Source organism: Phocoena phocoena, chromosome X (genome assembly GCF_963924675.1).
Source record: "Phocoena phocoena chromosome X, mPhoPho1.1, whole genome shotgun sequence".
Lineage (NCBI taxonomy): Eukaryota > Metazoa > Chordata > Mammalia > Artiodactyla > Phocoenidae > Phocoena > Phocoena phocoena.
The window spans coordinates 10,774,294-10,799,032 of NC_089240.1; the positions used below are offsets into that span (position 1 = coordinate 10,774,294).

General features: G+C 42.8%; 1 protein-coding gene across 2 annotated transcripts in view; it reads left to right on the forward strand.

The window, feature by feature from the left end:
• Positions 1 to 23,516, forward strand: part of OFD1 (OFD1 centriole and centriolar satellite protein) — a 63,282-nt gene extending 39,766 nt beyond the window's left edge. For both annotated transcript variants that reach the window (XM_065900643.1, XM_065900644.1), the window contains 8 exons: positions 6,275 to 6,880; positions 7,364 to 7,484; positions 8,849 to 8,949; positions 18,382 to 18,501; positions 21,511 to 21,668; positions 22,426 to 22,584; positions 23,112 to 23,179; positions 23,474 to 23,516. In XM_065900643.1, coding sequence (XP_065756715.1) covers positions 6,275 to 6,880; positions 7,364 to 7,484; positions 8,849 to 8,949; positions 18,382 to 18,501; positions 21,511 to 21,668; positions 22,426 to 22,584; positions 23,112 to 23,179; positions 23,474 to 23,516 — 1,376 coding nt within the window. The remainder of the gene's footprint in view (positions 1 to 6,274; positions 6,881 to 7,363; positions 7,485 to 8,848; positions 8,950 to 18,381; positions 18,502 to 21,510; positions 21,669 to 22,425; positions 22,585 to 23,111; positions 23,180 to 23,473) is intronic.
• Positions 23,517 to 24,739: the final 1,223 nt, after the last annotated feature.

A 24,739-nucleotide genomic window follows, 5' to 3' on the forward strand; every position in this document is an offset into this window, starting at 1 on the left:
CCAGCATTTGTTATTTGTAGATTTTTTAATGATGGCTATTCTGACTGGGGTGTGGTGGTACCTCATTGTAGTTTTGATTTGAATTTCTCTAATGATTAGCGATGTTGAGTGTCTTTTCATGTGCCTATTGGCCATTTATATTTCTTCTTTGGAGAAATGTCTACGTAGGTCTTCTGACAATTTTTTGATTCTGTTGTTTGTTTTTTTGTTGTTGAACTATATGAGCTCTGTGTATATTTTGGAAATTAAGCCCTTGTTGGTCGCATCGTTATCAAATATTTTCTCCCATTCTGTGGGTTGGCTTTTGTTTTATGGTTTCCTTTGCTGTGCAGAAGCTTGTAAGTTTGATTAGGTCCTGTTTGTTTATTTTTGCTTTTATTTCTATTGCCTTGGGAGACTGACCTAAGAAAACATTGGTACGATTTATGTCAGAGAATGGTTTGCCTGTGTTCTCTTCTACATATTTTATGGTGTCATGTCTTATGTTTAAGTCTTTAAGCCATTTTGAGTTTATTTTTGTGTATCGTGAGAGAGTGTGTTCTGACTTCATTGATTTATATGTAGCTGTCCAACTTTCCCAACACCCCTTGCTGAAGAGTCTGTCCTTTTTCCGTTGTATAAGTATATTCTTGCCTTCTTTGTTGAAGATTAATTGACCATAGGTGTGTGGGTTTATTTCTGGGCTCTTTATTCTGTTCCATTGATCCATATGTCTGTTTTTGTCCCAATAGCATGCCGTTTTGATTACTGTAGCTTTGTAGTATTGTCTGAAGTCTGGGAGGGTAATGCCTCCTGCTTTGTGTTTTTGCCTTAGGATTGCTTTGGCAATTCTGGGTCTTTTATGGTTCTATATAAATTTTAGGATTATTTGTTCTAGTTCTGTGAAAAATGTCATGGGTCATTTGATAGGGATCGCATTAAATCTGTAGATTGCTTTGCGTAGTATGGCCATTTTAACAACATTCTTCCAGTCCAAGAGCATGGGCTATCATTTCTATTTCTTTGAGTCATCTTCAGTTTTCTTTATTAATGTTTCATAATTCTCAGCGTATAAGTCTTCCACCTCCTTGGTCAGGTTCATTCCTAAGTATTTTATTTTTTGAGGTGTGATTTTGAAAGGTATTGTTTTTTTACATTCCCTTCTGTTATTTCTTTGTTAGTGTAAAGAAATGCAACAGATTTCTGTATGTTAATCTTGTATCCTGCTACCTTGCTGAATTCGTTTATCAGTTCTGGTAGTTTTTGTGTGGCATCTTTAGGGTTTTCTGTATATGGTATCATGTCACCTGCATATAGTGACCATTTTACCTCTTCCCTTTCAATTTGGATACCTTTTATTTCTTTGTCTTGTCTGATTGCTGTGGCTAGGACTTTCAGTACTATGTTGAATAGAAGGGGTGAGGGTGGGCATCCTTGAGTTGTTCCAGATTTTAGCAGAAAGGCTTTCAGCTTTTCACTGTTGAGTATTACATTGGCTGTGGGTTTGTCATAAGTAGCTTTTATTATGTTGAGACATGCTCCCTCTATACCCACTTTGGTGAGAGTTTTTATCATGAATGGATGTTGAATTTTGTCAGATGCTTTTTCTGCATCTATTGAGATGACCACGTGGTTTTTGTCTTTTCTTTTGTTGATATGGTATATCACATTGATTGATTTGCGTATGTTGAACCATCCTTGTGAAGTTGGGATGAATCCCACTTGGTCATGGTGTATGATCTTTGTATGTGTTGTTGGATTCGGTTTACTAATAGTTTGTTGAGGATTTTTGAATCTATATTCATCAGAGATATTGGCCTGAAGTTTTCTTTTTTGGCGGTGTCTTTGTCTGGTTTTGGTATCAGGGTGATGGTGGCTTCATAGAATGTCTTTGAGAGTGTTTCCTCCTCCTCAAATTTTTGGAAGAGTCTGAGAAGGATCAGTATAAGTTCTTCTTTGTATGTTTGGTAGAATTTGTGAGTGAAGCCATCTGGTCCTGAACTTCTGTTTGTAGGGAGTTTGTTGACTACAGATTCTATTTCACTTCTAATATCCGTCTGTTGAAATTCTTTATTTCTTCTTGATTCCATTTTGGTGGGCTATATGTTTCTAGAAAGTTGTCCAGTTCTTCTAGGTTGTCAAATTTGTTAGCATATAATTGTTCATAGTATTCCCTTAGGGTTTTTTGTATTTCTGTGGTATTAGTTGTTATATCTCCTTTTTCCTTTCTTTCTTTTGTTTCGTTGGGTTCTCTGTCTTCTTGGTGAGCCTGGCCAGAGGTTTGTCAATCTTGTTTACCCTTTCATAGAACCAGTTCTTGGTTTTATTGGCTTTTTCTATTTTCTTAATCTCTATTTTATTTATTTTCTCTCTCATCTTTATTATTCCTTCCTTCTGGTGACTTTAGGTTTTGTTTGTTCTTCTTTTTCTAATTTTTTTAAGTGGTAGGTTAGGTTTTTTATTTGACACTTTTCTCGGTTTTTTTGTTTTTTTTTTGAGGAAGGCCTGTATCACTATGAACTTCCCTCTAAGAACTGCTTTTGCTATGTCCCATAGATTTTTTATGGTTCTGTTTTCATTGTCATTTGTCTCGAGGTATTTTTCAATTTCCTCTTTGATTTCATCACTGATCCATTGCTTTTTTTTTTTTTTTTTTTTTTTGCAGTATGTGGGCCTCTCACTGTTGTGGCCTTTCCTGTTTGCGGAGCACAGGCTCTGGATGCGCAGGCCCAGCAGCCATGGCTCACGGGCCCAGCTGCTCCACAGCACATTGGGGTCCTGCCAGACCGGGGCACGAACCCACGTCCCCTGCATCGGCAGGCAGACTCTCAACCACTGCGCCACCAGGGAAGCCCGATCCGTTGCTTTTTTAGTAGCATGTTGTTTAGTCTCCATGTAATCGTTTTTTCTCATTTCTTTTTCTGTGGTTGATTTCTAGTTTCATGCCATTGTAGTCAGAAAAGATGCTTGAGATAATCTCTGTACTCTTAAATTTGTTGAGGCTTTTTTTGTGCCCTAGTATGTGGTCAATCCTAGAGAATGTTCCATGTGCACTTGTGAAGCATGTGTATTCTGGTTTTCTTTTTGTTTTGTTTTGGATGTAGTTTTCTGAAACTATCAGTTAAGTCTAACTGTTGTGTTGTTTAGTATCTCTGTAGCCTTACTGATTTTTTTTTTTTTTTGTCTACAAGATCCATCCATTGATGTGAGTGGGATGTTAAAGTTTCCTACTATTATTCTTGTCAGTTTCTCCCTTATGTCTGTTACTATTTGTTTTATGTATTTGGGTCCTCCTGTATTAGGTGCATATATGTTCATGTCTGTAAAATCCTCTTGTATTGATCCTTTTATCATTGTATAGTGTCCTCCTTTATCTTTCTTTATGGCCTTTGTTTTAAAGTCTATTTTGTCTGATGTGAGTATTGCAACCCCTGCTTTCTTGTCATTTCCGTTTGAATGAAATATCTTTTTACATACCCTCACTTTCAATCTATGTGTGTCCTTTGCCCTAAAGTGGGTCTCTTGTAGTCAGCCTATTGTAGGCTCTTGTTTTCTTTTTAATCCAATCTGCCACTATGTGTCTTTTGATTGGAGCATTCAGTCTGTTTACACTTAAGATGATTATTGATAGATATGTATTTATTGCAGTTTTAAGCCTTGTTTTCCCATTGATTTTATATTTGTCCATTTGTTTTTGTTTTTCCTCGTGTGGTTTGATGATTTTCTTTTGTATTATGCTTACATTCTCTTGTTCTTGTTTTTTTGTGAATCTGTTGTATGTTTTTGATTTGTGGTTACCCCATTCTGTATCTACTTGCCTTAGACTGGTAGCCATATAGGCTGAAACGCATTCTAGGAAATGAAAAAATAATCTACATTTTCTTGATCTCCTCCCCCACATTTTAAGATTTTGATGTCCCCTTTTACATCTTTATATTCATTCTTTTGCTGTTCATTGTGGTTACCGTCATTTCACAGAAATTTTTTGATTCTTTTTTAATCTGTGTACTGGCTTATTTAGTCGATTTGCTTTTTCCTCTTTTCTATTTAGAGAAGACCTTTCAATGTTTCCTTTAGGATAGGTTTAGTGTTGCTGTATTCTTTTAGTTTTCACTTGTCTGAGAAATTCTTAACTTCTCCTTGTATTCTAAATGATAATTTTGCTGGGTAGAGTATCCTAGGTTGCAGATTTTTCCCTTTCAGGACTTTGAATCAATCCCTCGCCACTCCCTTCTGGCCTGCAGTGTTTGTGTAAAGAAGTCAGCTGATAGCTTTATGGGGGTTCCCTTGTAATTAGCTCCTTGTTTTTCTCTTGCTGCTGTTAGCATCTTCTCTTTAACTTTTACCATTTTTATTATAATATGTCTTGCTACAGGTCTCTTTGGGTTTACATTGTTTGGGACCCTCTGTGCCTCCTGCACCTGGATATCTGTTTACTTCTTGAGGTTTGAGAAGTTTCAGCCATAGTTTCTTCAAATACATTTTCGATCCCCTTTTCTCTTTCTTCCACTTCTGGAATCCCTATTATGCATAGATTGGCACACTTTATATTGTCCCATAGTTCTCTTATATTGGTTTCATTTTTTTTTTCATTTTGCTTTCTGTCTGCTGTCCTGATTGGGTGATTTCCATTATTCTATCTTCCAAATGATTTATTCTTTCTTCTGCATTATTTGTTTTGTTGTGGCCATGCTGCACAGCTTGCGGGATCTTAGTTTCCTGGCCAGGGATTGAACCTGCACCCTTGGCAGTGAAAGCACAGAGTCCTAACCACTGGACCACCAGGGAATTGCCTGTTCTTTTGCGTTATTCATTCTACTATTCATTGCCTTTAGTTCAGTTTTCGTCTCGGCAAATGAGTTTTCTAATTTTTCTTGGTTCCTCTTTATAGTTTCTAGTTCCTTTTTACAGTACTCTGCATTTTTGTTGATATCCTTTCTTAATTCCTTCAGTATTTTCCTCATCTCCTTTTTGAAATTGGTGTCTAATAAACTGAAGAGATCTGTTTCATTGTTTGTTCTTTTAGGGGAATTTTCTTGGTCTTTTAACTGGGAGTGGTTCCTCTGCTTCTTCATTTTACTTATATTTCTCTTATTCTGTGAGTTTAGGAGAATCAGTTATCTACTGTGGTCTTAGAGGGCTATTTATATGTGGCATCATCCCTGTGTAGCGTCTGTGGATTTCATATTTTTTGGCATGAGAGCCGTTTTTAGTATGGATGTGGATGCCTGTCGCCTCTTTTCTCAACGTGTGCTGGTCGTTATCCCCTTGATCGAGGGGGTGTGCAGACGCAGCAGCTGCTGCCCAGTCCTGGAGTTCTCGGCAGCAGTGGGGTCTCGTGCAGCCCTGGAGCACACAGTGGGAGCAGAGGCAGCTTGCAACTGCTCCTGGGGCCTGGGAAGGCAGCTGTGGTGGCTTGCGACCACTCCTGGAGTCTGGGAGGGCAGTGGTGGTGGCAGCTGGAGACTGCTCCTGTAGCTCCTGTAGGTGGTGTCCTGCTGCCTTAGAGCGTGCACAGCGAAAAAGGCTGCAGTGGTGGGCCCCACCCTTCCCCTCCCCTCGCTCACGCCCCCCCTCCCCTCGTTCACCCCCCAAACAGTGGCACCTGGCTTCCTCTGCCTACACCCTCAGGTGTGGTTGCATCAGACTTCAGCTCCTTCAGGCTGTTTCCACGCAGCCCACCCCAGTCCTCTCCCTGGGTCTGATCTCCGAAGCGTGAGCTTCAGCACCCAGCCCCGGCCCACACTGGCGGACGCGCATCTCAGACTGGGGAGTACAGGGTGGTGGCACAGACCTTTTGTGCAGGTCTCTCTCCATCCTAGCTGCTGCAAACTGGTTGCTGCGTTCTCCTCCAAAGCTGTCTGTCTGTCCAGGCTGATCTCCGTGCCGGTGAAGGGACTTCCTGGGGTGCAGGAACCTGGCCTCTTTCACAGCTCCCTCCCAGGGTGCAGGTCCTGTCCCGATTCCTTTCTCACTTTCTTTTTTCTTTTGTCCTACCTGGTTGCATGGAGATTTTCTTGCTCTTTCAGATGTCTGAGGTCTTCTGCTAGCGTTCCGTAGATATTCTGTGAGAATCATTACACATGTAGATATATTTTTGATATATTTGTGGGAGGAGGTGAGCTCCATGTCCTGCTCTTCCACCATCTTGATTGCTCCCTCCACAAACTGTTTAATGTGCCAGTTTGCCCTTATTACTTTGATTTTTCAGAAAAGAAATTCTCAATAAATTTTAATTTGATTCTCCACCTTTTCCCTTCCTGTCTCACACTGTCTGTCTGTTTGTAACCCGTAGCTCTGGAGAATGAAGTGTACCGCAACACGAAGCAGTCTTTGTTACATCACTCCATCAGTGGGTTAATGAGTGGCAAGGAGGGACCTCGTGATGACGACATAAGCGGGGATTTCTTGAAAAATCCTCTGAGACAAGAGGAACTGATGGCGGGCCCAGTTATACCACAGATCCCCAGTTACCCAAATGCCAGCACAGAGAGTAGTTCCCCCGATTCCGACCTTGAGTTTGTAGCCAATACCACAGCAAGGGTGAGAGAGCTGGAGCAAGAGGCCGAGCGCTTGGAAAAAGCTTTCCAAAACTACCATCGAAGGGTCAGTCGGTGTCCCGCCGAGAGCCCATCGGCAGACAGGAGCCTGCCCACCCTGCACCTGCTGAGAGCTCTCAAGAACGCCCCTGCAGGTGCTCCTGAGAGGTGTGTTTTTGCAGAGGACAGAGTTGCCTCTCAGCAGCCTCTGTTGAATGCGCACAGAGGGGACGAGAGTGAGGCACATGACGTGCCAGGCAGCACAGCCTCAAGGTCACACAAGGACACGGCCTCCAGACGCCTCTCCTCCACTCCCCTCCCCAAAGCAAGGAGAAGCCTTGATAGTGAGATGTACCTGGAAGGTAAGCTACTGCCACAGGGGTTGGGGATGCTCTGGATGTGGGTGGGTTGGTCCTCATCGGCCCAGGATGAGGACTGCAGGAGCGCAGCCAGCACAGCAGCAGGTCGTGGGAGCCGGGCCCAGGAGAGCCCTGCCTTTGAACCGCGGGCTCCTGGGGAACCACGGCGTCTGCCCCGAGTCGCAGTTGGTGTGGGAGGCCGTGGGACAGAGCGTCAAGTGCCGGCATATTGCTCGGCACAGAAAGGTGCTCAGAGACTGGCACTGGCTTTGCCTTGGCTGCCGGTTAGTTTCATGTGTTTTCTTGTTACCGCTGCGGTTTCATTCAGGTGCCTGAATTGTCAGTTCTGTGGATCATTTACACAACTCCACTGTTTGCAAGGATGATAGAATTCATTTTCAAAGTAATAGAATTCTTTAGAAACCACACTGCTGTCTTCTCCACACAATCTGTAACATACTCACCCTGGTTCCTCCTGCCTTGTAGGTCTGGGCCAGTCCCCGGCCACTGTCCCCTGTCCCGACAGAACGCCACAGCCTTCACCTGCCGAGTCCAGGTACAGCCTCTCTGTGCACTCACTCTCCAGCCCTGCGGAGCAGAAGGCCGGGTATGTACCGCCTTCTGCCCAGCCTCTGCCAAGGCTGGTTGCTGCCTATGATCTCGGTCATGGCATGTTTGGGTCTTCTAGGTGATATTAAAGACTATGTGGCAGTATAGAATTTGCAGTCAGATTGTGAGATGTGTGATCTTTGAGAATCATCTGAATTACCTGGGGGGGAAAACACTCCTTTTAGCAAATGAGTAATTTTTACTCGTTTGCTAAACTTGATGTATAGAATATATACTATGGATGGGCTTCCCTGGTGGCACAGTGGTTGAGAGTCTGCCTGCCGATGCAAGGGACGTGGGTTCGTGCCCCGGTCCGGGAAGAGCCCACATGCCGCGGAGCCATGGCTGCTGAGCTTGTGCGTCCGGAGCCTGTGCTCCGCAATGGGAGGGGCCACAACAGTGAGAGGCCCGTGTACCGCAAAAAAAAAAAGAAGAATATGTACTACGGTATTAATAAGCATTTGCATAGTTCCATGAATAGACTTGGTTTATAAAGATAAAACAGATGTACAGACTCTGCAAAAGCAAATAAATTCAGTGTAAACTTAAAATAGTTTCATACATCATTAAAAAGTCACAGATACTTAGGCATTTAAATATAAGCAAATAAGGTTCCACTTTGTAAATCATTGAAATAAATTCGAAAGTGGTAGTGGCTCCTAGGATATGATGGCTGAAGCAGGATGCGGTGGGTGTGTTGAGAAGCTCAGGGGAGGGAGGGGCAGGCTGGGATTCGAGTCACATGGGGGACTCCTGCCTGTGCCCAGTCCCCGTGGCAGGAGATTCTGACTCCTTCGTTCTGGGCTCAGGCCTAGGCATCTATGTGTTGATGCAGTTCTACTGTACAGAGTTGAAAACTGCCACATGTGCCTGTCCTGGTCCTCAAGTATGTAATATTTTTTATATCACTCCTTCTGTACTAAAGCCAAGAGGAGAGGCAGGACACACATGGGCCGAGGTAGGCCACTGTGGTGTGTTGCATCTTTAGCTGGCTCATGCTAAAGGTGTGTACAGCTTTTCAAAAACTTGTCAAAAATTTTTTATAGTTCTTTTAAAGAAAAAATTCCTTCTAGGAACAGCCTTGAGAGTGCAACGTTATTCTTTGTTAACAGTGGTAGTACCTACCTCACAGCATGAGGTGGTCTGGAGGAGTGACTGAGTTAAAGTATATTAACTGTTTGGAATGATGCCTGGTGCATGGAGAGCGCCCAGTGCACCATAGCTCTTATTCTCTATGAGTGCACGAAAAATTAATTGTCTGAAGCATTTTCTTGAGTCACAAAAGGCTTTTTCATCACCCTGTGCTCTAGTGTCTTATATTATTAAAGCTTCACATTCTTGAATTTTATTCTTTCCATCCAGTCTTTATCAAAGAGAAACAGAACTTCAAGACAAAAGTGAATTTTCAAATCTGGACAAGCTAGCTTTTAAGGATCATGAGGAATTTGAACTGTCTTTTGAATGTAAGTTTAAATATTAATACTTGTTTTTATAAGTTCAAAATGTAGAAAGTTTAGTTTTGGCAAAACATACCCATTGTTCTAAAAAATAAAGCAGTTACAAATTAGGACACTCATGATAAAACCACACATACAGATACAGTGCCTCATTTTTGTATCAGAAAGATTTTCAGGTTCTGAGTTCCATTTATTAAAAATTTCAGGATAACTAATTGCAAAGTCGGAACTAAGCCCATAAGTGAATCCTTAATTTATGAAGTTTAGGATTGCCTCAGGTTTAAAATAAGTGACTTCTTAAAATTTGCTTTTTTTTTCCTCTTTTATGGAATGTGAAAAAGTTATTATTATGTTTTTTGAATTATACTGATTCCATCAATTGCCTCAGATTGAGAAAACCCTTTCTTAGTTATAGAATGGAGGTAAAAGAGTATTAGCTTAAGGGCTTCCTTGGTGGCGCAGTGGTTGAGAGTCCGCCTGCCAATGCAGGGGACACAGGTTCTGCCCCGGTCCGGGAAGATCCCACATGCCGCGGAGCGGCTGGGACCGTGAGCCATGGCTGCTGAGCCTGCGCGTCCAGAGCCTGTGCTCCGCAACGGGAGAGGCCACAACAGTGAGAGGCCCACGTACTGCAAAAAAAAAAAAAAAAATTAGCTTAAGAGTCTAGAAACTGGTGTCCTGACTTTGGCCCTGCCTTACACTGAAGCAGGAGGCTCTGAGGTAGAACAGTCTAAAATAAGGATGTAGAGTCAACCAGCTCTGAGGTTCTTTCCGGCTTGGCAAGTCTTGGGTTTTTTTTGGTTATAGAAGCTTTATTCACGATAGCCAGAAACTTGAAACAACCCAGGTATCCTTCAATTAGTGAATGGTTAAACAGATGATGGCAAATCTATACCGTGAACTACCACTCAGCAATTAGTGAAACAGACTGTTGATACATGCAACAGTTGGCATGGATCTGCACGGAATTAGCTTAGTGAGAAAAATCAATCCTAAGATTACATACTATAGTAACTAGTTTATATAAGATTCTTTTTTTATTGAAGTACAGTTGATGTACAATATTATAGAAGTTACTATGTACAGTATAGTGGCTCAGAATTTTTAGAGGTTATACTCCATTTATAGTTACTATGGAGTATTGGCTCTCTTCCCTGTGTTATATTGGGAAGCCTTTTTTTTTCTTATTGGAGTATAGTTGATTTACAATGTGGAGCTAATTTCTGCTGTACAGCAAAGTGACTCAATTATATGCATATATACATTTTAAAAATATTCTTGTCCATTATGGTTTATCCCAGGAGATTGGATATAGTTTCCTGTACTCTACAGTGGGACCTTGTTGTTTATTCATTCTAAATGTAATAGTTTGCATCTACTAACCCCAGACTTCTAGTCCATCCCTCTCCCTCCCGCTTACCCCCTTGGCAACCACAAGTCTGTTCTCTATGTCTGTGAGGCTGTTTCTGTTTCATAGATAGGTTCCTTTGTGCCATATTTTAGATTCCTCATTCAAGTGATATCATATGGACTTTGTCTTTCTCTTTCTGACGTACTTAGTATGATAATCTCTAGGTCCATCTATGTTGATGCAGATGGCATCATTTTGTTCCTTGTTAGGGCTGAGTGGTATTCCATTGTATATATGCACCACATCTTCTTTATCCATTCATCTGGCGATGGACATTTAGGTTGTTTCCTTGTCTTGGCTATTGTGAATAGTGCTGCTATGAACATAGGGGTGCATATATCTTTCTCGATTCGAGTTTTGTCTGGGTATATGCCCAGGAGTGGGATTGCTGGACCATATGGTAATTCTATGTTTAGTTTTCTAAGGAACTGCTATACTGTTTTCCATAGTGGCTGCAACAACTTACATTCCCACCAACAGTGTAGGAGAGTTCTCTTTTCTCCACACCATCTCTAGCATTTATTATTTGTAGACTTTTTAACGATGGCCATTCTGTGTGGTGTGAGATGGTACCTCATTGTAGTTTTGATCTGCATTTCTCTGATACTTAGTGATGTTGAGCATCTTTTCTTTTTTTTTTATAAATTATCCCAATATGTGATTCATTGATATTTAACTTATAATTTACAGAATACTTTGATTTACGTATTATTTGGTATACCTGATTCTGTCCTTACTCTACTAAAATATGTTCTCAACAAAATAGAGTGTTAAAACACAATCAAATAATGATATATCACTCCTCTTCTCAAAACCCTATACTGGCTTCTCAAGTATCCCACTCAGATTAAAAGTCCAGGTCCTTACGCTGAGGTTACCATTTCTCTCTGTGGTATTCACTGTCCCCACAAATCTTCCCTTTTTGCCTATAAAGGGGTCTCAAATTATCACCATTAGTATTACCCATTCAGTTCAGGGCCATTAAAACCAATTAAGTCATGGGACTTCCCTGGCGGTTCAGTGGTTAAGAGTCTCTGCTTCCAATGCAGGGGGCACAGGTTCCATCCCTGGTTGGGGAACTAAGATCCCACATGCTGTGGCCAAAATAAATAAATAAATAAAACCAATTAAGTCAGGTGATCTGGAACATGCACTCTGGCCCTCTTGATCTAGTTCCCTTTACTTCTCAGATCTCAGCTCACTTTCCCGGCTCATTCAGTTTAGGCACCCAGGCTTCCTGGCTCTTTTCCCAACACTGTACCCTTTTTACATATTGTCACATTCAATTTGCTAAAGTTTTGTTAAGAATCTTTGCATCTAGAGCATCTTTTCTTTACTGGCCATCTGTATGTCTTCCTTGGAGAAATGTCCATTAAGGTCTTCAGCCCAGTTTTTGATTGTGTTGTTTGTTCTTTTGTTGTCGAGTTGTATGAGCTGTTTGTATATTTTGGAGATGAAGCCCTTGTTAGTCGCATCACTTGCAAATATTTTCTCCCATTCTGAGGGTTGTCTTTTCATCTTGTTTATGGTTTCCTTTGATGTGCAAAAGCTTAAAAGTTTGATTAGGTCTCATTTGTTTATTTTTGTTTTTATTTCTATTGCCTTGGGAGACTGACCTAAAAAACATTGTTACAATTTATGTCAGAAAATGTTTTCCCTAGGGTTTTTCCTAGGATTTTTATGGTGTCATGTCTTATGTTTAAATCTTTAACCCATTTTGAGTTTATTTTTGTGTATGGTGAGATGGTGTGTTCTAAATTCATTAATTTACATGCAGCTGTCCAACTTTCCCAACACCACTTCCTGAAGAGACTGTCTTTTTCCCATTGTATATTCTTTCCTTCTTTGTCGAAGATTGACCATAAGTGTATGGGTTTGTTTCTGGGCTCTGTTCTGTTTCATTGATCCATATGTCTGTTTTTGTGCCAGTACTATGCTGTTTTGATTACTGTAGCTTTGTAGTACTGTCTGAAGTCTGGGAGGGAAATGCCTCCTGCCTTGTTTTTTTGCCTCAGGATTGCTTTGGCAATTCTGGGTCTTTTATGGTTCAATGTAAATTTTAGAATTACTTGTTCTAGTTCTGTGAAAAATGTCATGGGTCATTTGATAGGGATCACATTAAAGCTGTAGGTTGCTTTGGGTAATATGGCCATTTTAACAACATTGTTCCAATCCAAGAGCATGGGATATCTTCCTATTTCTTTGAATCCTCTTTAATTTCCTTATTTATGTTTTGTAGTTCTCAGTGTATAAGTCTTTCACTTCCTTGGTCATGTTTATTCCTCGGTTTTTTTGTTTTTTGGGTTCTGGTGCCATTTTAAAAGGTATTGTTTTTTTACATTCCCGTTCTGTTGTTTCATTGTTAGTGTAAAGAAAGGCAACAGATTTCCAAATGTTAATCTTGTTTCCTGCTACTTAGCTGAATTCATTTATTAGATCTAGTAGTTTTTGTGTGGAGTCCTTAGGGTGTTCTATATATTGAATATAGTGTCGTGTCATCTGCATATAGTGACCATTTTTCCTCTTCCCTTCCAATTTGGATATCTTTTATTTCTTTGTCTTGTCTGATTGCTGTGGCTAGGACTTTCAGTACTATGTTGAATAGAAGAGGTGAGAGTGGGTATCCTTGAGTTGTTCCAGATTTTAGCAGAAAGGCTTTCAGCTTTTGGGTGTTACATTGGGTATTACATTGGCTGTGGGTTTGTCATAGATAGCTTTTATTATGTTGAGAGATGCTCCCTCTATACCCACTTTGGTGAGAGTTTTTATCATGAATGGATGTTGAATTTTGTCAGATGCTTTTTCTGCATCTATTGAGATGACCATGTGGTTTTTGTCTTTTCTTTTTTTTTTTTTTGCGGTACGTGGGCCTCTCACTTTTGTGGCCTCTCCCGTTGCGGAGTACAGGCTCCGGACGCGCAGGCTCAGCGGCCATGGCTCACGGACCCAGCCGCTCCGCGGCATGTGGGATCCTCCCAGACTGGGACACGAACCCGTGTCCCCTGCATCGGCAGGCGGACCCTCAACCACTGCGCCACCAGGGAAGCCCTGTCTTTTCTTTTGTTGATGTGGTGTATCACACTGATTGATTTGCATATGTTGAACCATCCTTGTGAAGTTGGGATGAATCCCACTTGGTCGTGGTGTATGATCTTTTTTATGTGTTGTTGGATTCTGTTTGCTAATAGTTTGTTGAGGATTTTTGCATCTGCATGCATCAAAGATATTGGCCTGTAATTTTCCTTCTTGGTGGTGTCTGTGTCTGGTTTGTCCCTGCTGTCAGGGTGATGGTGGCTTCATAGAATGTCTGGGAGTGTTTCCTTCTCAAGTTTTTGGAAGAGTTTGAGAAGAATCAGTATAAGTTCATCTTTGTATGTTTGGTAGAATTTGTGTGTGAAGCCATCTGGTCCTGGACTTCTGTTTGTAGGAAGTTTTTTGACTACGGATTCTATTTCACTTCTAGTGATCGGTCTGTTCAAATTATTTATTGCTTCTTGATTCCATTTTGGTGGGCTGCATGTTTCTAGAAAGTTGTCCGTTTCTTCTGCATTGTTGAATTTGTTGGCATATAATTGTTCATGGTATTGTCTTACGGTTTTTTGTATTTCTGAAGTATCAGTTGAGATTTCTCCTTTTCCATTTTTTTATTTTGTTTATTTGGATTCTCTCTCTTCTCTTCTTGGTGAGCCTGGCCAGAGGTTTGTTAATTTTGTTTACCCTTTAAAAGCACCAGCTCTTGTTTTTACTGATTTTTTTCTATTGTTTTTTAAATCTCTATTTTATTCATTTCCTCCCTGATCTTTATTATTTCCTTCCTTCCGCTGACTTTCAGTTTTGTTTGTTCTTTTTCTAATTCTTTGAGGTGGCATATTAGGTTATTTGAGATTTTGTTTGTTTGTTTTTTTTGAGGAAAGCCTGTATCGCTATGCACTTCCCTCCAAGAACTGCATTTGCTGTGTCCCATAGATTTTGTATGGTTGTGTTTTCATTGCCATTGGTGTCAAGGTATTTTTAATTTTTCTTTTTTTAAAAAAAATATCCGTTTATTAATTTATTTGGTTGTGCCAAGTCTTGGTTGTGGCACGTGGCATCTTTGTTACCGTGTGTGGGATCTTCGTTACAGCATGTGGGATCTTTAGTTGCGGCACACGGGATCTAGTTCCCTGACCAGGGATCGAACCCAGGCCCCCTGCATTGGGTATGCAGAGTCTTAACCACTGGACCACCAGGGAAGTCCCTAATTTTCTTTTTGATTTCCTCATTGACCCATTGGTTTTTTAGTAACATGTTGTTTAGTCTCTGTGTACTCGTTTTTTTCTCATTTCTTTTTCTGTGCTTGATTTCTAGTTTCATGCTGTTGTGGTCAGAGAAGATGCTTGAAATAATTTCTGTATGCTTAAATTTGTTGAGGTTAGTTTTGTGCCCTAGTATGTGGTCAGTCTTAGAGAATGGTCCATGTGCACTTGAAAAGAATGCATATTCTGTTCTTTTTCTTGGATGTAATGTCCTGAAAATATCAATTAATTCTAACCTTTCTACTGTATCATTTAGGACCTCTGTTGCCTCATTGATCTTGTCTAGAAGATCTGTCCATTGATGTTAGTGTGTGTTTTAAAATCTCCTACTACTATTGTATTCCCATCAGTTTCTCCCTTTATGTCTGTTAGTATTTGTTTTATGTATTTGCGTGCCTCCTATATTACGTGCATATGTGTTGATGCGTGTAAAAGCCTCTTCTTGTATTGATCCTTTTACCATTATATAGTGTCCTTCTTTATGTTTCTTTATGATCTTTGTTTTAAAGTCTATTTTGTCTGTTATGAGTGTTGCAACTGCTGCATTCTTGTCATTTCCGTTTGCATGATATCTTTTTCCATCCCCTCACTTTCCATCTATGTGTGTCCTTTGCGCTAAGGTGGGTCTCTTGTAGGCAGCATATTGTAGGCTCTTGTTTTTTAATCCAGTCTGCCACTGTGGTTGTTATTTTTTAAATTAATTAATTAATTAATTTGGTAGCGCTGGGTCTTAGTTGCAGCACATTGGCTCCTTAGTTGCGGCAGGTGGGCTTCTTAGTTGCAGCATGCCTGTGGGATCTAGTTCCCTGACCAGGGATTGAACCTGGGCCCCCTGCATTGGGAGCACAGAGTCTTAACCACTGCGCCACCAGGGAAGTCCTGTGTCTTTTTATTGGAGCATTCAGTCCATTGACATTTAAGGTACTTATTGATACATATGTATTTATTGCCATTTAAAATGTTGTTTTCCAGTTGATTCTATGTTTCTTCTTTGTTCCTTTTTGTGGTTTGAGGATTTCCCTTTATGCTTGTGTTTTCTTTCTGGTTTTTGTGAATCTATTGTATGTTTTTGACTTGTAGTTGCCCTGTTTTTCAAGTATGTGAACCCCTTCCTGTATCTGCTTGTTTTAGACTGATAGTCATATAGGCCCAAACACATTCTTTAAAAAGTCTACATTTTCTTACTTTCCTTCCCCACCTTTTATGGTTTTGATGTCCTTTTTTTTACGTCTTCATGTTTATCCTTTTGCTGTTCCTTGTTTTATTGTTGCTTTCACAAATTGGTTTTTGATTTTTCTTTTTGATCTATATATACTGGCTAATTTAAGTGATTTACTTTCCAATAGTGATTTCGTCCTTCCTGTATCTTTTTGTTTGTTTTCTATTTAGAGAAGACCTTTCAATATTTCTTTTCAGATAGGTTTAGTATTGCTGTTTTCTTTTTGTTTTTGCTTGTCTGAGAAATTCTTTATTTCTCCTCCTCTTCTAAATGATCATCTTGCTGGGTAGAGTATTCTAGGTTGCAGATTTTCCCATTTCAAGACTTTGAATATATTTTGCCACTCACTTCTGGCCTGCAGCATTTCTTTAGAAAAATTAGCTGATAGCCTTATGGGAGGGTTCCCTTTTAATTAATCTTTGTTTTAAGATTTTTTTTAATCTTAATTATCTTTTAATCTTTTAATTAATCTTTTAATCTTTGTTTTTCTTTTGCTGCCTTTAGAATTCTCTCTTTAACTTTTGCCATGTTTATTATAATATGTCTTGGTATAGGTCTACTTTGCGTTTACCTTATTTGGGACTCTCTGTGCTTCCTTATCTAGATATCTGCTTCTTTAGGCTTGGCAAGTTTTCAGCCATCGTTTCTTCAAATATATTTTTTATCCCCTTTTCTCTTTCTTCTCCTTCTGGAATCCCCATTATGGGTAGATTGACCTGCTTTATATTATCCCATTGGTCTCTTACATTGCTTTGTTTTTTCATTTGGTTTTCTGTCTGCTGTTTGGATTGTGTAATTTCCATTATTCTGTCTTCCAGATCACTTACTGTTTCTTCATTATTCATTCTGGTATTCATTGCCTTTAGCTCCCCTTGAGTCTTGGCAAATGAATTTTCTAATTTTTCTTAGCTCCTCCTTATAGTTTCTAGTTCCTTTTTATAGTTATCCACATTTCTGTTGATAGCCTTTCTTAATTCCTTCAGTAGTTTCTTTTCTTTCTTTTTTTTAGCTCAGTGTCTGTTAGACTGAAGAGGTCTGTTTCATTGTTTGTTCCTTCAGGGGAATTCTCTTGGTCTTTTACCTGGGAGTGGTCCCTCTGCTTCTGCGTTTTACTTATATTTCTCTTACTCTGTGAATTTAGGAGAAACAGTTATCTACTGTGGTTTTGGAGCACTATTTATATGCAAGAGCGTCCCTGCGTAGCTTGTGTGAGTTTAGTATTCTTTTTGCGTGAGGGCCGTTTTTTGGTTTGGATGCTTACCGTCTCTTTCCTCAGTGTGTGCTGGTTCTTATCCCTGTGATAGGGGCTGTGCAGGTGTGCGGCCCACGCATCCTCCCAGGAGGGCGGGGGCAGTGATTGGTGCCCGGTTGTGGGATCCTCAGCAGTGGCAGTGGTTGCACCCGCCCCCAGAGCTTGTGTAAGTGGTGCCCTGCCACCTGAGAGTGCGCATGGAGAAGCTCCTATGGTGGTCCCCCTCCTCTCCTTGCACGTCCCCCAACAACGGCGCCTTGCCTATCTGGCCGTTCCAGGCTTCTTCCCATACTCCCCCAGTTGTGACACACCACACCCAAGCGCCCTCAGGCTGTCTCCCGGTTCTGACCTCTGAAGCCTGAGCCTCAGCACCTAGCCCCCAACCACCCCAGCAGGCTGAGGGGTGCCGGGTGGCAGCACCAGCCATCTGTGCAGGTCTCTGTTTTGCCCTCCACAACCCGGTTGCTGTGCTCTCCTCCAAGTCTTTGAAGCTCCCCCTCTTTCCCAGCTGATCTCCCCACCAGTGAGGGGACTTGCCAGGGTGTGGAAACCTTTCCTTTTTTGCAGCTCCTTCCCACGGGCGCAGGTTCTGTCCCGACTCCTTTCTCTCTCTTTCTTTTTTTTTCTTTCTTTTTTCTTTTATCCTACCCACTCACCTGGCGTTTTCCTCACCCTTTTGGAAGTCTGAGGTTCTCTGCCAGTGTTCAGTCGATGTTTTGTGAGAATTGTTCCACGTGTAGATGTATTTTTGATGTATTTGTGGGAGAAGGTGAGCTCCATGTCCTACTCCTCCACCATCTTGATCCAATCCCCCAGGAAGTCTTTATATTTGTATATTAACCTATTGTTTGCCTTGTGAGCTTCATCCTCAAGTCCGAGTGTATAGTATTTTGAACAGGTAAACGAAAGGGCTTAGTATGTTTTACCAAATCTTTGTAACCAACTTCATTAACTTTGTTAAATCATTGATATTTAAATAGAATTCAAATGATTATGTGCCAAGCCAGGTGAATTCTTCTGTCACTGGATTGATTTTCCTACTGGGTAACAAATTGAATTTGTAAATGAATCTCCTAAGAATGCTTTGAGAAACAGATACATTGGCAAGTGGCTAGGCTGACTTCCTAGAATCCTGTAAGGAAAGAGCTGGCCCAGTTGCTTTGTCTGAAACTTAAATGCTCAGCAAGGAGTTATCCCCACCCTCCCTTCTCTTGCTGCTGCTGTGAAGGACTCATGGGGGACTCGTTTGCACCTCATGTAGATGCAGGGAACATGCTGAGGCAGTTTGAGATGGACGGCCTCCATCCTGCTGGCAACGTGCCTCATGTGGACGGTGCTGCAGCCATTGTGCCTGCCAGACGTGTCTCTTATCAGTACCCAAGTAAGTTTTTCTTTAACTAATGAGATATGTTAATAATAATAAATATTATTTTTCTTTGTCTCTTTGCTTTCTTCATGCCTTAAAAAATTAGGAAAGTTAACCCTTTATATTTCAGTCTTCAGAAAAGCTGATGATATTGGAGGAAAAGTGATCATCAGACTTAACTTGTCTGGCCCACTTTGTCTCTCCCTCTCCCTTCTCCAGACTCCCCCCTTCCCTTAGCAGCCTGTGGAGGGGGAGATGGGAGCTTTGGTTCGGGGCTTGGCCAATAGCCAGGTCCTTTTCTCCTTGGACCAAAGTGCTGAAGCCTTATATTGGCAATTCCTCAAGTAAAACCACCTACTAGTCGTTTGCAAACATTCGGAGAACATCATCCCCCAAACCTACGTAAAGCCTCTTGTAAGCAGTTTGTTTGAAGTCACGGTACTCAGGAATATGTGAGTTGCTGACAGAAGCAAGAGATTTTTGAGAGGGTTGATTTTGCTGATTCCCACGTAAATCATTCTGGAAAGCACTCTGTCAGGGCAGCTTGATCAAGAGCTTTTTCTGTGCTGGGCACTTTCATGGAGGCTGGGAATTCAGCAGTGAACCAGCCCAAGTCCCTGCTTCACAGAGCTTCTAGTGAAAGGGTGGGATGGTCAGCAAGCCATCACCAAGGACCTCCAGTCGGATGGGTACTGAATAGGAACGGTGGCAACCCGAGAGCGGACCTGATGGGCAGCCGTCTGGCAGAGATGGGAATAAAAATAATAGAATAGGGCTTCCCTGGTGGCACAGTAGTTGAGAGTCCGCCTGCTGATGCAGGGGACACGGATTCGTGCCCCGGTCCGGGAAGATCCCACATGCCGCAGAGTGGCTGGGCCCGTGAGCCATGGCCGCTGAGCCTGCGCGTCCCGAGCCTGTGCTCCGCAACGGGAGAGGCCACAGCAGTGAGAGGCCCGCGTACTGCAAAAAAAATAAAAATACTGGAATAAGGAAAACCAACTGAGTAGATAGGTGTTCTGCCTCTGAGATGGAATGGAGATTATAATAATGGCTTTTAAAATGATTATTAAGTAGTGTGGCTACATTTTGATCATTGAGAAATTCTCTGCTGTTCATGTGACCTCTGCCTCTGGGCCCAAAGAGAAATGAAAAGGCTGAAACTTGGTATCTTTGAGGTGCCCAGTGGAAGAGCTTCTTTTTTTTAACTCTTAATCCAAAGAGGTTTTTGTATGCCACTCTGCAGCCACAAAGTACACCCCACGGCAAAGAAGGAGCCCTTTTTTCTTCCTTCTTTAACTTTTTTAATTGGCACCAAACAGCATTCCTATCTGAGGTCCCTGTTCCATGTGAGAAAGTGACACCATTTGGGAGTGACCCTTCTCCCCCAGCAGGGAGGCAGAAGGTTGCATTTCTGCCTGTGGAAATGACCAGCTGCCACCTCTGGTGTTCAAGTTCATGGCCAGGATCAAGGGACAGAGAAGATTGTTACCTCTCTCCTATTAGGAAAGCTAGCTCAGTTCTGTTGGTGATGTAGAACAGGGCATGGCAAAGAGGTTCAAAGTCCTCTGGTGTGAATCTACGAGTTTGTTTGTTTCTCAGCATTGTTTAGGGGGGAAGAAATGAGGTTGTAGACTGGAGCTGGTGGAGAAAGGTCAGCATAATCATCAGCGGGACGGGAATTTAATTAAACCTGTGAGGCACAGGGACTTGTGCTGTGGGCTATAGGGAGTCGACACATAATTAAAGCATGGGCCTCGCCTGGAAGGAATAGAAGTAGTAAAAAGATACCCAGGGTTTTGGGCAAGGCAGGCACGAAATACCGTGTGAATATGGCGCTGGAGAGGCTCCCTGTCCCTGTGGGGACACGTAGGTGCGCTTGGGTTGGGGCTCGCGGGGTAGGTAGGGTTTTGTGGGAGGGGTGGCGGGGGAGGGAGCGCGTCGGGTCCGGGGGCCCGCGGACGCGAGGGTGTGAGCAGGCAAGAGCAGCTGGAGTCGGGGATTGGTGAGTGTGCTGGCGCGGGGATAGGGTGTTTCAGGTGTAGGAGTGGTGGTGATGGGGAGGAAGTCAGTGCAGAAATAAAAAGGCAGGGTGTCGGGGCCTAGGCTGCCGTGGGTGTGGACCCTGCCAGAGCAGAGACGACGCACAGCAAATCCTGGCCTTCAGGGAGTGACTGGTGCTAACAAAGCGGGGTTGTTTGAAGGCCGAGCGACTGGTGTCGGGGAGAGTGTAGACTCCGGTATTGGAGCTGTGCAGGAGCTGGTGGTAAGGACCCTCACCACAGCAGTGGGAGCCGGAGGCAGAAGCCATAAGCCCTGGTGGCTTGCTGGGCAGAGCATAGGAAGAGCGCAGTGAAAGGGACAGGAATGCAACTGGCAGGGAACTGCCTCGCTGACAGCACGGATGTGAGGCCTGGGAGAGAGATCAGGATGAGAGAGAACGTGTGGGGATGACCAGGACGGAGGTGCTAACCAAAACCCCGGGGAGGGATCAGCCTGGAGGAAGTGGGGTGACGGCAAGGTGGCCCGAGCGGGGAAGCGGGGAGGGTGGTGGTTTTGTTGTGCTCCGGGCCCAGGAGACTCGAGTACCTCTGTGGGAGTGGGTGGCGGGTGGGGAGTGACAAAAGTGCTGTGGAAGTAAATGGGGACAAATGTGTGTGCATCAGAATCCTAAGGGTGGGGCGGGCTTGGAAACCAATGCAGAGGCAGAAATGCAGGGCTTGCCTTGGCAAGGATGGAGGAAGGAGGAGATGGGGGCGGAGGGGAGGACAGTGGATGTCGTGGTGCTGAGGATGACCTGGGCTCATCTCAGTGAGGTGAGAGGTGGGCGGCGCTCGCTGCCGGGAGTGGGTCTGGAGCCTCGAAGGCCGTGAGGGGGGAGCAGTTGCTCAAAGTAGGTGCACAGAGGCGGCCGAGAATCACGCGGTCTCCCTGGGGCTTGGCAAGGCCCCTGCCAAAGCCGATCCCACGTTTGTTTGAAAAATCTGCTGCTGGAAGCTGTTGATTCTTTATTTTCTGTCTCGTTAGGTGTAGATCAGAAACCACTTGGAGAACAGGAGGAAGAAGAAACAACACGGGAACAACAAGCAAAGGAACGAAGTCAGGGAGAAGAGCAGAGGCAGAGCGGGTGGCAAGAAGCTCTGGAAAGGGAACGGCAAGAAGTAGAAAAGCTGGATCAGGAAAGGGTGAGGATGCTCAGTGAGTTCTCTGTCCTAGCCGCTTCGTGGCCCCCTGCAGCAAGTGCCCTGCTCTTGGGAGGGTGAGTCCTTCGTGTGTCCTGAAGTCCTAGGAGCGGCAGATAAGTGAACAAGCCACTGGTGGCCTCCGACCCTCTCCTTTGCTGGAGAGCACTGAGGACGGCTGCGGGGCATGCAGGCCTCGTGCCTTTCCTGGTTCAGGGTAGCGTGGCCAGCCCCATTCGTGTGCATCCTCATCTGGTCCTGAAAACAGGCTTGTAAACGAGGAGGACCTTGTTTTGCTGTTGATCTTCTCGTTGCAAATGAGGTTGAAAGAAGAGACTCCCAGGGTTGGCTAGCTGGGACTCAAGGAACCCCGGGGAGGTGGCTTCTGGGGCACCCCTGCCCTCCGCCTTTGGTGCTCTTCTGGCCCTGGTTCTGGTCCCAGGTGGGTGACTCGGGCCACTTCGCCTGCCTGCTGAGCTTATGTGAACTCTAATCCTCCGTGTGAGGGTTCTTGGCCTCCTGGTTAATGTGGTGTACAGCACAGGACAGTTGAGGCAGATTTCATCCCTTCCTTCATTGAGATGACAGGTTTTTATCCCCCTTTGATAGTAGCAATGACTTCAGTTAAAAAAAGAAACAGTTCTCTGGCATGCAGGTTGTACTTAAAGGATCAGGATTATATTACTGTGCATTTTTCAACCCTTAGAAGTTTTAAAAGATGTCATTGTATATTTCTTATTTTGGCCCTCACCTGTTTCAGAGGCTAATTGAAGAATCGTTGAAGATGGAAATGGAAAAAGAATTCGAAATGAGCATTCAGGAAACGAAAGACAAATCTAAATCTGTCTGTAGTGAAAATCCTTTAGAGAAGTACATGAAGATCCTCCAACAGGGTAAAGACCAGGACACCACGGATAAGGTGCCGATGCTGTGGACGGGCGTCTGTGGGTGCGGGTGCCGAGGGCTTCTGTGGTTTACTTGAAACCTGGGGGATAAGGATCTGCCTTTTCCACTGGGGACAAAGGTAAAAGCATAGTCCAGAGTTCACATGGAGCCTCAGTACACTCCTGACAAAATGTCATCCCTTTTGCTTGGGTAAAAGATTGAAGAGATTTTGATTTGTCAAAGTTTGTGAAAGTTGGGATGTCTCTCTTATTTTAAGAACAAGAAATAAATGTAATGAAAGCCCTATGAACAAATACTGAATGCATTAGCCCTAAGACAGTAATATTTGATGTAAGTCTAAAGTACTATGGGTGTTGAGAATGCCTTCCAGGTAGTTTATTCTGATGTGCTTGCTAAATGTCAAGTTTAAAAGTCACTGCTTTTTTAGACTCTTAAATTACATATATATTTCAAAAATAGTTCTTAGAGAAATCATAAAGTGTTTAATAAAATGAATCCACATCTAATTGCAAAATTCTTCTCCCCGCCCCTTTGTGTCAGAGTTCAAAAAAGGTGGTCATAGAGGACTCACAAGTGGACACACTGCCATCTAGTGACAAAGATGAAAGGTATGGCGTCCCCTACGTTGTGTTCTTGTGCAAACCATTATCATATTGCTGCTTTTGTCAGCCAGGGAAAGGTTCAGATATCTGAGTTTGCCTTTAAGAAACTGAATCAGTCAAAATGACTGACTTAAAAAAAAAAATCGATAGCATTTTGTAACCTGTGAAATTGCTACTGATGCAGATCGTAAGCAAGGGCAGAAATCCCACAGGGAAGGAAAGAGAGCATGACAGAGATCCCCGAATAAACTTAACAAGAATTTAACAAATTTTTAAATTTTTTGTCTTTCCCTAATTTAGTTTGACAGGCTTTTCTCACGAGGAACCAGATGACACTTGGTAACCGTGTTCTTGCTGTGCAGCTTCTTACTCAGATACTGTAACTAAAGGCCTATGATTTCTCTGTGATAAGACGAAATTCTCAATAAAAAATCATGTGTGATCCAGTGTGATTTTTTTTCATAATTCTGTTTGGTACTATAGTGTATAAATGAAAAATAAGTGACATCTGTGGGGCGGGGGGATGAATTGGGAGATTGGGATTGACATATATATACTAATATGTATAAAATAGATAACTAATAAGACACTGCTGTATAAAAAATAAAATACAGTTCAAAAAAAAACAAAGGGACCCCTCTTCAGCATGTCTCATTCTTAGGCCCTTCATTACACTGAAATGAGCTGCTAATTTTTTTTTTTGCATTTTTGTCTTAGGTTATGTCTACCTGAAAACTTACCTTATTGGTCAAGTTCTAGGCCTGCATTTTGGAAGTTTCAGCTGTGTTCCTTCCTCTCCAGAGTCGGGCTACCAGCTGTCAAACAGAAGGCCGTCTTCCCTGACACTCTTGTTTGTGATTTGTCCCTGAACATAGAGACATGGGTTTTTCTATTCTAGGCTCTAGAAATAGTATTATATCACCTCTGGTCTTTTACTTTTGACATCTTTTTCTTGAGAATCAACACAGACCCTTCTGAAATGGTGATAAAAGAGAAGGTAACATTTATCGAGCACTTGCTGTGTGCCAGGTATAGTTTTAAACCTTTATAGGTATTAACTCATTTAGTGCTCGTATCAGCCACGTACAAAGTGTAGGTACTGTGAGTGTCCGCATTTTACAGATCAGGAAACGCAAGGCACAGTGAGGTTAGTGACTTGGCCAAGGTCTCATGGCCATCAGGTCACAGAGCCCAGATGTATACCCAGGTGTCGAGACCAGTACTGCCTCTGACCTGGGCTGTTCTGGAGCTGGTCTGGTGGAAGACATTCTGGGACTTGCAGTGGGTCACCCATCAGATGTCCCTCTCCAGAATGACCTTTAGAAACCACACATCGCCCAAATCTAGGAAACTGCAATCAAATGCAGCACCAGCATAACTTCCACAAAGGGAAGAGGGGACTCATTTGCTCACCCTCCCCTTCATCTTTGTACCCTTGCAGCTCTCAGCCCAGCATCTTGCTTGCACGTGGGAGCGTCTCGGAAAAGTTCTTTAATGACACTGCCGGTATAGTCACCAAAAAGTGCACACAGAACTCCTCTGAGGGTGCCTGGCCTTAGGGGTTTT